Source organism: Salvelinus alpinus, chromosome 18 (genome assembly GCF_045679555.1).
Source record: "Salvelinus alpinus chromosome 18, SLU_Salpinus.1, whole genome shotgun sequence".
Lineage (NCBI taxonomy): Eukaryota > Metazoa > Chordata > Actinopteri > Salmoniformes > Salmonidae > Salvelinus > Salvelinus alpinus.
Window position 1 is genome coordinate 39,210,548 of NC_092103.1, and position 15,593 is coordinate 39,226,140.

Consider the following 15,593-nt stretch of genomic DNA (forward strand, 5'->3'; position numbering starts at 1 on the left):
TTCTATTTTCCATGTCCTTGTTCATCCACGACTCATGAAACATAGGATATTATAGTTTTTCAGATCACGTTGATAGGATAGTCTCGAATGGAGCTCATCCAGGTTATTCTCCAGGGATTGCACGTTCGCCAATAGAACGGATGGTGGAGGCAGTTTATCCACTCGCCGACGTAGTCCCGTCAGGTATCCCGCACGCCGGCCTCTATAACGCTGTCTCTTCCTCTTCCGAGTGTCACGGATTTGGAACTGGTCCGAGATGAGCAGTATGTCTTTCACTTCCGATTCATTGAAGTAGAAATTCTCATCCAAATTGAGGTTAGTGATCACTGTTTTGATGTCCAGAAGCTCTTTTAGGTCGTAGGAAATGATGGCGGAAACATTACAGTGTTTTGATGTCCAGAAGCTCTTTTAGGTCGTAGGAAACGATGGCGGAAACATTACACCGTTTTGATGTCCAGAAGCTCTTTTAGGTCGTAGGAAACGATGGCGGAAACATTACAGTGTTTTGATGTCCAGAAGCTCTTTTAGGTCGTAGGAAACGATGGCGGAAACATTACAGTGTTTTGATGTCCAGAAGCTCTTTTAGGTCGTAGGAAACGATGGCGGAAACATTACAGTGTTTTGATGTCCAGAAGCTCTTTTAGGTCGTAGGAAACGATGGCGGAAACATTACAGTGTTTTGATGTCCAGAAGCTCTTTTAGGTCGTAGGAAACGATGGCGGAAACATTACAGTGTTTTGATGTCCAGAAGCTCTTTTAGGTCGTAGGAAACGATGGCGGAAACATTACAGTGTTTTGATGTCCAGAAGCTCTTTTAGGTCGTAGGAAACGATGGCGGAAACATTACAGTGTTTTGATGTCCAGAAGCTCTTTTAGGTCGTAGGAAACGATGGCGGAAACATTACAGTGCCTTCAGAAAGTATTGTTTTTGTTGTGTTACAAGGTGGGATTAAAATAAAAATGTGTCATTTTTTGTAAATGACCTACACAGAATTCTCTAAGTATTTGTATTTTGTATTTATTATGTATCCCCATTAGCTTCTGCCAAAGTAATGTCAAAGCGGAAGACAATTCGAAAATTTATGAAAAATAAAACAGTAATATAAACCATATATACAAAAGTAGGTAGACACCCCTTCAAATGTGTGGATTCGGCTATTTCAGCCACACCCGTTGCTGACAGCTGTATAAAATTGAGCACACAGCCATGCAATCTCCATAGACAAACATTGGCAGTATAATGGCCTTACTGAAGTGCTCAGTGACTTTCAACGTGGCACCATCATAGGATGCCACCTTTCCAACAAGTCAGTTTGTCAAATGTCTGCCCTGCTAGAGCTGCCCCGGTGAACTGTAAGTGCTGTTATTGTGAAGTGTAAACGTCTAGGAGCAACAATGGCTTAGCCACGAAGTTGTAGGCCACACAAGCTCACAGAATAGGACCACCAAGTGGTGAATCGCTCAGCATGAGGACAGCATCCTCTGTCCTCGGTTGCAATACTCACTACCGAGTTCCAAACTGTCTCTGGAAGCAACGTCAGCACAAGAACTGTTAGTCGGGAGCTTCATAAAATGGGTTTCTATGGCCGAGCAGCCGCACACAAGTATAAGATCACCATGCGCAATGCCAAGCGTCTGCTGGAGTGGTGTAAAGCTTGCCGCCATTGGACTCTGGAGCAGTGGAAACACGTTCTCTGGAGTGATAAATCACGCTTCACCATCTGGCAGTCTGACGGACGGATCTGGGATTGGCAAATGCAAGGAGAACGCTACCTGCCCAAATGCATAGTGCCAACTGTAAAGTTTGGTGGAGGAGGAATATTGGTCTGGGGCTGTTCCTAGGCATTTATGGGGCACCTGACAAGACACATCGTATCTCATCTCAGTGTTGTATAGCGACTGAGTTTTCAAACCAAATATAGTATGGAGAAAAGTGAGAATGTTTTTACTTCTCTCCACTTCAATTGTTGAAGTTTTTATAGTTTCCCTCCCCACTAATTATTTGCTGTGCGGATGTGTGTGTAACTGTGTACGCATCCATGTTTCCTGCATGAGTCTACATGCTTGTGTGTGTGTGTGTGTGTGTGTGTGTGTGTGTGTGTGTGTGTGTGTGTGTGTGTGTGTGTGTGTGTGTGTGTGTGTGTGTGTGTGTGTGTGTGTGTGTGTGTGTGAGTGAGAGACAAAAATGTGCACACACAAAAATAACAGAAACAGCTCATAATTCCATTATTCTGGATGCTGACACTGCGTCAGCGTTATTAAACTGTCAATAACAATGCTTCTTCAGTCAGTCATGGACTTGGCATTCTCTGTTGATAAAGACTAGGGGCTGCATCACAAATGGCACCCTATTCCTTATATAGTGCACTACTTTTGACCAGAGCCCTATGGGAGCCCTATGGGCCCTGGTCATAAATAATGCACTACATAGGGAATAGGGTGCCATTTGGGATGAAGGCTAGAGCTCGCTGGGCCTAAGGAGCTGTGTGCTGTGTTGTGAGGGAGGCTGAATGGTCAGCAGTATGTGTTGTGAGGGAGGCTGAATGGTCAGCAGTTTGTGTTGTGAGGGAGGCTGAATGGTCAGCAGTCTGTGTTGTGAGGGAGGCTCAATGGTCAGCAGTATGTGTTGTGAGGGAGGCTGAATGGCCAGCAGTATGTGTTGTGAGGGAGGCTGAATGGCCAGCAGTATGTGTTGTGAGGGAGGCTGAATGGTCAGCAGTATGTGTTGTGAGGGAGGCTGAATGGTCAGCAGTTTGTGTTGTGAGGGAGGCTGAATGGTCAGCAGTCTGTGTTGTGAGGGAGGCTCAATGGTCAGCAGTATGTGTTGTGAGGGAGGCTGAATGGCCAGCAGTATGTGTTGTGAGGGAGGCTGAATGGTCAGCAGTATGTGTTGTGAGGGAAGCTGAATGGTCAGCAGTATGTGTTGTGAGGGAAGCTGCGTGGCCAGCAGTATGTGTTGTGAGGGAAGCTGAATGGCCAGCAGTATGTGTTGTGAGAGAGGCTGAATGGCCAGCAGAATGTGTTGTGAGGGAGGCTGAATGGCCAGCAGTATGTGTTGTGAGAGAGGCTGAATGGCCAGCAGAATGTGTTGTGAGGGAGGCTGAATGGCCAGCAGTATGTGTTGTGAGGGAGGCTGAATGGTCAGCAGTATGTGTTGTGAGGGAGGCAGAATGGCCAGCAGTATGTGTTGTGAGGGAAGCTGAATGGTCAGCAGTATGTGTTGTGAGGGAAGCTGCATGGCCAGCAGTATGTGTTGTGAGGGAGGCAGAATGGCCAGCAGTATGTGTTGTGAGGGAGGCTGAATGGTCAGCAGTATGTGTTGTGAGGGAGGCAGAATGGCCAGCAGTATGTGTTGTGAGGGAGGCTGAATGGTCAGCAGTATGTGTTGTGGGGGAAGCTGCATGGCCAGCAGTATGTGTTGTGAGGGAAGCTGCGTGGCCAGCAGTATGTGTTGTGAGGGAGGCTGAATGGTCAGCAGTATGTGTTGTGAGGGAAGCTGCATGGCCAGCAGTATGTGTTGTGAGGGAAGCTGCGTGGCCAGCAGTATGTGTTGTGAGGGAGGCTGAATGGTCAGCAGTATGTGTTGTGAGGGAGGCTGAATGGTCAGCAGTATGTGTTGTGAGGGAAGCTGCATGGCCAGCAGTATGTGTTGTGAGGGAAGCTGCGTGGCCAGCAGTATGTGTTGTGAGGGAGGCTGAATGGTCAGCAGTATGTGTTGTGGGGGAAGCTGCATGGCCAGCAGTATGTGTTGTGAGGGAGGCTGAATGGCCAGCAGTATGTGTTGTGAGGGAGGCTGAATGGTCAGCAGTATGTGTTGTGAGGGAGGCTGAATGGTCAGCAGTATGTGTTGTGAGGGAGGCTGAATGGCCAGCAGTAGGTGTTGTGAGGGAAGCTGCGTGGCCAGCAGTATGTGTTGTGAGGGAGGCTGAATGGTCAGCAGTATGTGTTGTGAGGGAAGCTGCGTGGCCAGCAGTATGTGTTGTGAGGGAGGCTGAATGGTCAGCAGTATGTGTTGTGAGGGAAGCTGCGTGGCCAGCAGTATGTGTTGTGAGGGAGGCTGAATGGTCAGCAGTATGTGTTGTGAGGGAGGCTGAATGGCCAGCAGTATGTGTTGTGAGGGAGGCTGAATGGCCAGCAGTATGTGTTGTGAGGGAGGCTGAATGGCCAGCAGTATGTGTTGTGAGGGAGGCTGAATGGCCAGCAGCATGTGTTGTGAGGGAGGCTGAATGGTCAGCAGTATGTGTTGTGAGGGAGGCTGAATGGTCAGCAGTATGTGTTGTGAGGGAGGCTGAATGGCCAGCAGTAGGTGTTGTGAGGGAGGCTGAATGGTCAGCAGTATGTGTTGTGAGGAAGGCTGAATGGCCAGCAGTAGGTGTTGTGAGGGAGGCTGAATGGCCAGCAGTATGTGTTGTGAGGGAGGCTGAATGGTCAGCAGTATGTGTTGTGAGGGAGGCTGAATGGCCAGCAGTATGTGTTGTGAGGGAGGCTGAATGGTCAGCAGTATGTGTTGTGAGGGAGGCTGAATGGTCAGCAGTATGTGTTGTGAGGGAGGCTGAATGGTCAGCAGTATGTGTTGTGAGGGAGGCTGAATGGCCAGCAGTAGGTGTTGTGAGGGAGGCTGAATGGTCAGCAGTATGTGTTGTGAGGGAGCTGAATGGTCAGCAGTATGTGTTGTGAGGGAGGCTGAATGGCCAGCAGTAGCTGTTGTGAGGGAGGCTGAATGGCCAGCAGTATGTGTTGTGAGGGAGGCTGAATGGCCAGCAGTATGTGTTGTGAGGGAGGCTGAATGGCCAGCAGTAGGTGTTGTGAGGGAGGCTGAATGGCCAGCAGTATGTGTTGTGAGGGAGGCTGAATGGTCAGCAGTATGTGTTGTGAGGGAGGCTGAATGGCCAGCAGTATGTGTTGTGAGGGAGGCTGAATGGTCAGCAGTATGTGTTGTGAGGGAGGCTGAATGGTCAGCAGTATGTGTTGTGAGGGAGGCTGAATGGTCAGCAGTATGTGTTGTGAGGGAGGCTGAATGGCCAGCAGTAGGTGTTGTGAGGGAGGCTGAATGGTCAGCAGTATGTGTTGTGAGGGAGGCTGAATGGTCAGCAGTATGTGTTGTGAGGGAAGCTGCATGGCCAGCAGTATGTGTTGTGAGGGAGGCTGGGAGCTTGCATGGTCAGCAGTATGTGTTGTGAGGGAGGCTGAATGGCCAGCAGTAATGTGTTGTGAGGGAGGCTGAATGGCCAGCAGTATGTGTTGTGAGGGAGGCTGAATGGCCAGCAGTAGGTGTTGTGAGGGAGGCTGAATGGCCAGCAGTATGTGTTGTGAGGGAGGCTGAATGGTCAGCAGTATGTGTTGTGAGGGAGGCTGAATGGCCAGCAGTATGTGTTGTGAGGGAGGCTGAATGGTCAGCAGTATGTGTTGTGAGGGAGGCTGAATGGTCAGCAGTATGTGTTGTGAGGGAGGCTGAATGGTCAGCAGTATGTGTTGTGAGGGAGGCTGAATGGCCAGCAGTAGGTGTTGTGAGGGAGGCTGAATGGTCAGCAGTATGTGTTGTGAGGGAGGCTGAATGGTCAGCAGTATGTGTTGTGAGGGAAGCTGCATGGCCAGCAGTATGCCTCTCTTGTAATTCTCAACTACTGTCACTCTCTGTCGGTCTCTGCTTATACTTACATATAAAATGTCCCTCTGTCTCCCCCTTCCTTGTCTCTCTCTTTCTCTTGGTCTTCTCTGCCATGGGACAAACAATATCAAAATCAAGAAAATTGATAGGGAGCTTCACAGAGTTTTAAATGGGAATCAGAGAGAGAACGTCAATGTTAAAGTGATTTGATTTTCATTCCAAGAGTCTCGCTTGACAGACTGTTAACATAAATGTTCAAATTGAGTAGCTGGCTAGCACACGCAAGATTTTGGTTCTGGATTCTGAAATTACAATTCCACTGGACTAGAGCTATTTAGACTCAGATGTTTTTCCAAAGAAAGTACTGGAGAGAGAGAGAGATATATAATCATTTCTCATGCAGACACCATGATAATCTTCAAAGAACCTGGCTGATTGATATTCAGATACACGGAAGGTGGGAGCCAATATAACCACAATTAGAAATCTCTTTCACCGTTTTCTTCCACTCACTCGCTCGCTTGCACGCACACACGCAAATACACGCACCCGTTGCTAAGAGACCATTAGTTAAACAGAAGTGTTCCTTCCTTTGTGATTGAATATTTTGGGGTCTGTTTTGTTGTAAAGGACAGTGTGTGGGTTTAGTTTCAGTCCATTAACATGTAGTACAGAAAACTATTTACTGTATATGTTCATATATTTATTCATATTTAGAAACTTGCCTACCCTCTGTCTGGCCCAATCCCAAATCAATCCCTAAGGCCTATGCCCCATGCACTTGTAGAGATCTGAGAGCATTTCCCCTTGCCCTCTGATAGGCTAGCTAGGTGGAAGTTTCACCATGTTGCTTATACCAATCATATCGTCTCAGATCTTCACATGTGCATATGGTTTAGAGGTCTATTTGGGATTGGGCAACTGATCATGCTAATGAGCATGGGTCACAGCTCGGGGTCAAAGGTTACAATAATTATCAGATTCCTCCCTATTAAAAATATAACCATCTCTATCAGGCAAGTCCACTCAGCCCATCTCACCATGAGCAGGCATGAGAATGAAAGAAATGAGAGATTGAGAGATAATAAGTAATGATGAAATTAATGATGATGAAATACATTTCTTATTATACACTGGGTGGTTCGAGCCCTGAATGCTAATTGGCTGACAGTGCCAATATATCCTCCAAACACCGGCTTCCAGGGCAGGGGGGCATCTCGGCGCCGAACCGAGATGGCCGCCTCGCTTCGCGTTCCTTGGAAAATATGCAGTATTTTGTTTTTTTATGTGTTATTTCTTACATCGGTACCCCAGGTAATCTTAGGTTTCATTACATACAGTCGGGAGGAACTACTGAATATACGATTAACGTCAACTCATCATCGTTCCTACCAGGAATATGACTTTCCCGAAACGGATCCAGTGTTTTGCCTTCCACCCAATACAATGGATCTGATCCCAGCCGGCGACCCTGTGCGACGCCGTAAAAGGGGCAAACGAGGCGGTCTCCTGGTCAGGCTTCGGAGACGGGCACATCGCGCTCCACTCCCTAGCATACTACTCGCCAATGTCCAGTCTCTTGACAATAAGGTTGATGAAATCCGAGCACGGGTAGCATTCCAGAGAGACATCAGGGATTGCAACGTGCTCTGCTTCACGGAAACATGGCTAACTCAAGAGACGCTAACGGAGTCGGTGCAGCCAGCTGGTTTCTTCATGCATCGCGCCGACAGAAACAAACATCTTTCTGGTAAGAAGAGGGGCGGGGGGGTATGCCTTATGATTAACGAGACGTGGTGTGATCATCATAACAACACACAGGAACTCAAGTCATTCTGTTCACCTGATCTAGAACTCCTCACAATCAAATGTCGACCGCATTATCTACCAAGGGAATTCTCTTCGATCATAATCACAGCCGTATATATTCCCCCCCAAGCAGACACATCGATGGCCCTGAACGAACTTTATCTGACTCTTTGTAAACTGGAAACCACACACCCTGAGGCTGCATTCATCGTAGCTGGGGATTTTAACAAGGCTAATCTAAAAACAAAACTCCCTAAATTCTATCAGCATATCGATTGTGCTACCAGGGCTGGAAAAACCCTAGATCATTGTTATACTAATTTCCGCGACGCATATAAGGCCCTCCCCCGCCCCCCTTTCGGAAAAGCTGACCACGACTCCATTTTGTTGATTCCAGCCTACAAACAGAAACTAAAACAACAAGCTCCCGCGCTCAGGTCTGTTCAACGCTGGTCCGACCAATCTGAATCCACGCTTCAAGACTGCTTCGATCACGCGGATTGGAATATGTTCCGCATTGCGTCCAACAACAATATTGACGAATATGCTGATTCGGTGAGCGAGTTCATTAGGAAGTGCATTGACGATGTCGTACCCACAGCAACGATTAAAACATTCCCAAACCAGAAACCGTGGATTGACGGCAGCATTCGCGTGAAACTGAAAGCGCGAACCACTGCTTTTAACCAGGGCAAGGTGACCGGAAGCATGACCGAATACAAACAGTGTAGCTATTCTCTCCGCAAGGCAATCAAACAGGCTAAGTCCCAGTACAGAGACAAAATCGAGTCGCAATTCAACAGCTCAGACACAAGAGGTATGTGGCAGGGTCTACAGTCAATCACGGATTACAAAAAGAAAACCAGCCCCGTCGCGGACCAGGATGTCTTGCTCCCAGACAGGCTAAACAACTTTTTTGCCCGCTTTGAGGACAATACAGTGCCACTGACACGGCCCCCTACCAAAACCTGCGGGCTCTCCTTCACTGCAGCCGAGGTGAGTAAAACATTTAAACGTGTTAACCCTCGCAAGGCTGCAGGCCCAGACGGCATTCCCAGCCGCGTCCTCAGAGCATGCGCAGACCAGCTGGCTGGTGTGTTTACGGACATATTCAATCAATCCTTATCCCAGTCTGCTGTTCCCACATGCTTCAAGAGGGCCACCATTGTTCCTGTTCCCAAGAAAGCTAAGGTAACTGAGCTAAACGACTACCGCCCCGTAGCACTCACTTCCGTCATCATGAAGTGCTTTGAGAGACTAGTCAAGGACCATATCACCTCCACCCTACCGGACACCCTAGACCCACTCCAATTTGCTTACCGACCCAATAGGTCCACAGACGACGCAATCGCAACCACACTGCACACTGCCCTAACCCATCTGGACAAGAGGAATACCCATGTGAGAATGCTGTTCATCGATTACAGCTCAGCATTTAACACCATAGTACCCTCCAAACTCGTCATCAAGCTCGAGACCCTGGGTCTCGACCCCGCCCTGTGCAACTGGGTCCTGGACTTCCTGACGGGCCGCCCCCAGGTGGTGAGGGTAGGTAACAACATCTCCACCCCGCTGATCCTCAACACTGGGGCCCCACAAGGGTGCGTTCTGAGCCCTCTCCTGTACTCCCTGTTCACCCACGACTGCGTGGCCATGCACGCCTCCAACTCAATCATCAAGTTTGCGGATGACACTACAGTGGTAGGCTTGATTACCAACAACGACGAGACGGCCTACAGGGAGGAGGTGAGGGCCCTCGGAGTGTGGTGTCAGGAAAATAACCTCACACTCAACGTCAACAAAACAAAGGAGATGATTGTGGACTTCAGGAAACAGCAGAGGGAGCACCCCCCTATCCACATCGACGGGTCAGTAGTGGAGAAGGTGGAAAGTTTTAAGTTCCTCGGTGTACACATCACGGACAAACTGAATTGGTCCACCCACACAGACAGCGTTGTGAAGAAGGCGCAGCAGCGCCTCTTCAACCTCAGGAGGCTGAAGAAATTCGGCTTGTCACCAAAAGCACTCACAAACTTCTACAGATGCACAATCGAGAGCATCCTGTCGGGCTGTATCACCGCCTGGTACGGCAACTGCTCCGCCCACAACCGTAAGGCTCTCCAGAGGGTAGTGAGGTCTGCAGAACGCATCACCGGGGGCAAACTACCTGCCCTCCAGGACACCTACACCACCCGATGTCACAGGAAGGCCATAAAGATCATCAAGGACAACAACCACCCAAGCCACTGCCTGTTCACCCCGCTATCATCCAGAAGGCGAGGTCAGTACAGGTGCATCAAAGCAGGGACCGAGAGACTGAAAAACAGCTTCTATCTCAAGGCCATCAGACTGTTAAACAGCCACCACTAACATTTAGCGGCCGCTGCCAACATACTGACTCAACTCCAGCCACTTTAAAAATGGGAATTGATGGAAATTATGTAAAAATGTACCACTAGCCACTTTAAACAATGCCACTTAATATAATGTTTACATACCCTACATTACCCATCTCATATGTATATACTGTACTCTATATCATCTACTGCATCTTGCCATCTTTATGTAATACATGTACCACTAGCCACTTTAAACTATGCCACTTTATGTTTACATACCCTACAGTACTCATCTCATATGTATATACCGTACTCTATACCATCTACTGCATCTTGCCTATGCCGTTCTGTACCACCACTCATTCATATATCTTTATGTACATATTCTTTATCCCTTTACACTTGTGTGTGTATAAGGTAGTAGTTGTGGAATTGTTAGGTTAGATTACTTGTTGGTTATTACTGCATTGTCGGAACTAGAAGCACAAGCATTTCGCTACACTCGCATTAACATCTGCTAACCATGTGTATGTGACTAATAAAATTTGATTTGATTTGATTATCACTTTATTATTATCACGGGTTACCAACATATTTAAATGATGGTTGACATATTTTCATTAACTTTTAAATTTTTTATTTATTCATACTATTTCATCCTTCCACAAGACATAGTCCCGACACAAATCTAGGGTTGCTAGAGACGCGAACCAGTTGTTCAGTCTTTTTGTTCTGTATCTATGGACGCGACCCAGTCATTCAGTCTTTTTGTTCTGTATCTATGGACGGGACCCAGTCGTTCAGTCTTTTTGTTCTGTATCTATGGACGGGACCCAGTCATTCAGTCTTTTTGTTCTGTATCTATGGACGCGACCCAGTCGTTCAGTCTTTTTGTTCTGTATCTATGGACGCGACCCAGTCGTTCAGTCTTTTTGTTCTGTATCTATGGACGCGACCCAGTCGTTCAGTCTTTTTGTTTTGTATCTATGGACGCGACCCGGTCGTTCAGTCTTTTTGTTCTGTATCTATGGACGCGACCCAGTCGTTCAGTCTTTTTGTTCTGTATCTATGGACGCGACCCAGTCGTTCAGTCTTTTTGTTCTGTATCTATGGATGCGACCCAGTCGTTCAGTCTTTTTGTTCTGTATCTATGGACGCGACCCAGTCGTTCAGTCTTTTTGTTCTGTATCTATGGACGGGACCCAGTCATTCAGTCTTTTTGTTCTGTATCTATGGACGCGACCCAGTCGTTCAGTCTTTTTGTTCTGTATCTATGGACGCGACCCAGTTGTTCAGTCTTTTTGTTCTGTATCTATGGATGCGACCCAGTCGTTCAGTCTTTTTGTTCTGTATCTATGGATGCGACCCAGTCGTTCAGTCTTTTTGTTCTGTATCTATGGACGCGACACAGTTGTTTGTTCTAAAATGTTCCATTGCCATACTGGCTGGCAACGTTCTTATCCCTTGCTTGCTAGCTAGCCAACTACGGCTAACTTAGTCACGTCAAAAAGTGCAGCCAGAATAACAGCAAAGTAGTTACATTTGCACTTGTTTAAGCTGTTTTCTAGTGACACTTATTTCAATACATCATAACAATGAGCTAATGAGGCGCGATTTCGCCTGGCATAGAATATGTGCTCACTCGTCAGGACTGTTGTTCAGAGGAGCTAGCCAACAACACAGCTACAGTAACACACTCACTTTAAAATGAAGCTGGAAAGACTGCAAATTAGCTGTGTTTCATTTGACCTTTTTTCAATTGAATTTTTGTTGTATATATCCATAAAAATGATGCCAGCTGATTCATGATTTCGACTGGCTAAGAAACGCTGTCTGTCTGTCTTGTCCCAACTCCCAACTTGCAGGCAAGGAAGTGCAATACAGGATGTTGCTTCATCCTATTTTTATATCATTTTTTTGTACTTGTCCATTATGTCTCTCATCCACCCAATAACCACTGGTGTGATTTTGTTATTATAATGGCGTTGTTATAATCTAGAATATTTTTTCTGTAACAGATGGCTGCGTTGCAGAGTCCATTCTATGGGGACAAGATGAACCTCCTCTCTCTGTGCCAAAAGATTGAGCAGTGTGACTACCCTCCACTACCACCTGACCACTACTCTGAGAAGGTAAGAACAGGTCAGAGTAGAACCTCCAAGAACTCATTTGGAAGTTGCATTAAGTTGATTTTCACACTGTGATTCTCATTGAAAGCAAGTCTAAGAAGTGGTAGATCTGTTCTATGTGTGCTAATTCTATGCTTCCCGGTATTAAGTTAACTTTTTGCATCTTTTACTTTGGGTTTTGTACACCAGCTTCAAACAGCTGAAAATACAATAAAAAAAATACAGTGGAACTGGCTTTGAGGTCCAGAATTGAGTTGAAAGGCTGTACACTATACATGCTTGTTTTGTCACAAACTGAAATGAGGCAAACCAGTAGAATTTTAGCAACCAGGAAATGGCGGAGCGATTCCTGCATAGTGCATCTGTAGGTGATTTTCACACAATTCAGACAACGCCACTACATTAGGTGATTTTCATTCCATTAGGGGTCATCGATGAAGATGTTAGCCTATGGCCTCCTTATGCTGCTTCAATTTGCTACTCAACATTATCCAACTGTGAGGGGGGTAGAGAAAAAAAGGCCTCAGTCTGAGCCACTCTTTTCAGTCATTGGCAGTTTAAGAGAGCACAGTGTCAGAGACTGATTAGCTACAGCACTACACCACTGGCACAGTATGACAGAAGAAGAGCAAGACTGACAGCACTTTAAATGAGGCCAGACAAAGCCTTGTACACCATCACTCTACCAGATTAGCCTTCCACACATAGCACTTTCTGCCCTTCACCACCATGCCTCTCCATCTCGCCCTTTCTCATTCTCTCTCATTCTCTCTGGTGTAGCCCCAATCTGTCTGCCTGCATGTCTGTCTCTCTGCTGCTCCATCTCTCTCTACTCATCTTTGAGTGCAGCCCTTGTCTATTTTCCTCCCTATCTTTTTGTTCCTTCTCTTTTTCCCCTCTCTCTTCTAGTGCTGCACCTGTCTCCCCTTTTCCATGTCTCTCCATCTCTCTCTCGTCTTGCTCCCTCTCCCCGGTCTTGTTTTTTGCTGAGCGAAGTGACAGCTCGGTGTTAGCTGCTTTGGCGATTTAAAGGTCAGGACTCCAACAGCTCATGTCGCCACTCAAATCAGAGCTCTGGAAATGGGGTTTAATGACAGGCGCAGGACACGCTGTGTCACTGAAGTGTTCCCCCCCCCCCCCCATCGCCTTTGATTGGCATTAGAGGCCCTCTTTCTGTCGAAACTGACGAAACAACAAGGCACAGACCAACTACAACTTTCTGTAGGCATTACTCATGCTTTAGGCACTTCCTGCAGCTGACAAAAGAAGTCGTTGTTCGCCAATTCGCCGAAGCTTCTGCACATGGTTTTAAAATGCCAAAATGTCTTGTGATGAAATGTTAGAAGTCAAAGAAGTCAAAGAGATCTGATCCATCCTTGTGTAGTTCAGTTACAGTTTAACTTTCTCTGTGCTCTGGAGTCCCTTGGTTAGGAAGTTCTGATCTTATAAATGACAGCAGGGGCAGACTCTCCCAATGTATTGTATGTTCATGGATGTGGAAATGGAAAATTAGCTTTAACAATTACACTTCTTATATAGGAGTTTTGAAAGTCCTCTTCGGTCTGTGACGTTTCTCATATGTTCGTGTTAGAATATTCTTAATGGGCTGTTCTGTTTTGTACAATAAATAATAAACGGAATGCTTCTTGTCGTCCACAGTTGCGAGACTTGGTCAGCATGTGCATCAAGCCCGACCCGGGCCAGCGCCCTGACATCGTGTTTGTTCTGCAGATCGCCAAACAGATGCAGCTGTGGACCTCCAGCACCTGAGCCCCCCCCCCTCACCTCCTCAGTCCTCCGTGTGGACCCCCATCCTGACTGAACCACAGACCACCAGACCCACTGCCAACCTGCCTGGCTTGGTCTCACTAGGACCAGGTTGTTTAGCTCGCGTCTCAGAAATCGAGGAACTGATGAAACGATCGAGAGACTTTGACATGACTGGACTGACTTTTTCTTTATCTTCAAATGAGGACTTAGACTTTATGCCGCGTCGGAAACTCGGGACCTCCGAGTTAATTGTATAGAACTTCCTATAGGTTGATTCTGATACCTCCCAAGTGGGGAAATTCGGGATCCGACTCTTCCGCCTAGGTTAACGAGTCGCAAATTTCCAACATTATGTGAACGCGGTTTAAGTCCAGTTGTTTTTGTCCTCAATGACCTGGGGAGTCGCTTCGACGGTGGTCATGGTGATTTCTGTTTTTAGACTGTGTTGCGGTGATTCCGACAGAAGGTGACAGCATCTTGTCTGGCCTCTTCGCTAACAGGAGAGCTCTGTCACACAATGATGTCAGAGGGTTCTCTTATCAGCTAGGCAGGGGTTGCATTCCAAATAGATCCTGTCTTTTTCAGGTAAACCGTATGAATTGAAGGCCTAAATAGAAATCTCTTTCAGTGCTGTTTATTTTTCTGCCTTACACACATTTAACATTGTTTAGAAATAATTATTTTTTTAATGTTGCTTTAAATACCTCTGATCTGTATTTTGCATTCTTGTGTAGTGTCGTTTGTGATCCTAAGGCATTCAGTTAAGTGGACTTTGTTTCATAATTAACCATAAGATATATGCAAAATATTTGAGTCAGCGTTAGGTCCTCCCAGGTCACACCTCGTGAGTTCTCTGCAACACGAGGCGCTTGCTACAACCACCAAGTAACACTGGTTTAAAATGGACTTCAGGACTTGATAACGTCTCCCTTTTCAAGGACCTCAAATGGCATAATGTAGAACATTGTCAAGGCTTATGGACTGAGCTTTGTAAAACTTTAGACTAGGTTTTTCAACAACAACAAAAAGTTATTTGCAGGAAACTGCCTGGGTAAAGGGTGTTATGCTGTTGCTTGACACCCATCCCATATTGTAATTGCGTGTATAGATCATAACTGCAGTTGACTGTACACTGATGACTTCGTTCAGAGAAGGGTTTTAATTTGAGATGTACTGTGAAATGATTTACATTATGTAGAAACAGCGAGAAGAACAGTTACAATTGTGCTGTAGAAACATTTAGAAATTGTTTTTGCCTTGACAGCACTAAGCGGCAGATAGACGCTAGATTAAGAGGGTAAGTGATTGAGTCAAAGTTTACTAGTTTAGAAGACTGCAAAAACCTCAGTACTAATATTTTAGCAATTCTATTATATGTGCTTGTAAAATATCTAGAGCGTTCAACGACTATTCTTTGTAATGATTTTTCACTCAAAAGTATTGTGTGTAGGCTATGGTTTTATTTTGTAATTGTACTTTCCTGTGGGGATTTGACATGATTTTGTGGAATCACGTTCAAGTGTTTCCCTTTTTGCATTTTGTAGTAGTTAAAAGATTTATAAAATATTAATTCTTATACTCTTACATTTGATCCAATTTCAATTCCTTTCTTACCCCAAGTGTGTTATAAGACAGTAAGTTGTATTTATCAACCATCAATAATAACAATATAAGTTGCTAAAATAAGGAATTTGATAGGAGACTTAATTTACAAGAATAAAGGAATATTGTGCTATATATTGACTGGACAGCTGGCAAACAGAGACATCTGTCAATCCTGGAACAGTACTGACATTGGTGAGTATCTAAGGTCAACCAAAGAGGTCAACCAAAGAGACATCCACCAGACCCACATCATCGTCTGTAACGAGGTGGTAGTTCACGCAGTGGGATCAATGAATTCACCAGCACACTAGTAAAACATTCTGATAATTTATA

At 46.0% G+C, this 15,593-nt stretch overlaps 1 protein-coding gene across 5 annotated transcripts in view; it reads left to right on the forward strand.

Annotated features, from left to right (window-relative positions):
* The window catches only part of nek6 (NIMA-related kinase 6), an 86,990-nt gene extending 71,751 nt beyond the window's left edge, over positions 1 to 15,239 (forward strand). For all 5 annotated transcript variants that reach the window (XM_071351262.1, XM_071351266.1, XM_071351264.1 and 2 more), the window contains exons 9-10: positions 11,775 to 11,888; positions 13,545 to 15,239. In XM_071351262.1, the coding sequence (XP_071207363.1) occupies positions 11,775 to 11,888; positions 13,545 to 13,655 (225 nt within the window). In that variant the 3' untranslated portion in view covers positions 13,656 to 15,239. The remainder of the gene's footprint in view (positions 1 to 11,774; positions 11,889 to 13,544) is intronic.
* The last annotated feature ends 354 nt before the right edge of the window (positions 15,240 to 15,593 follow it).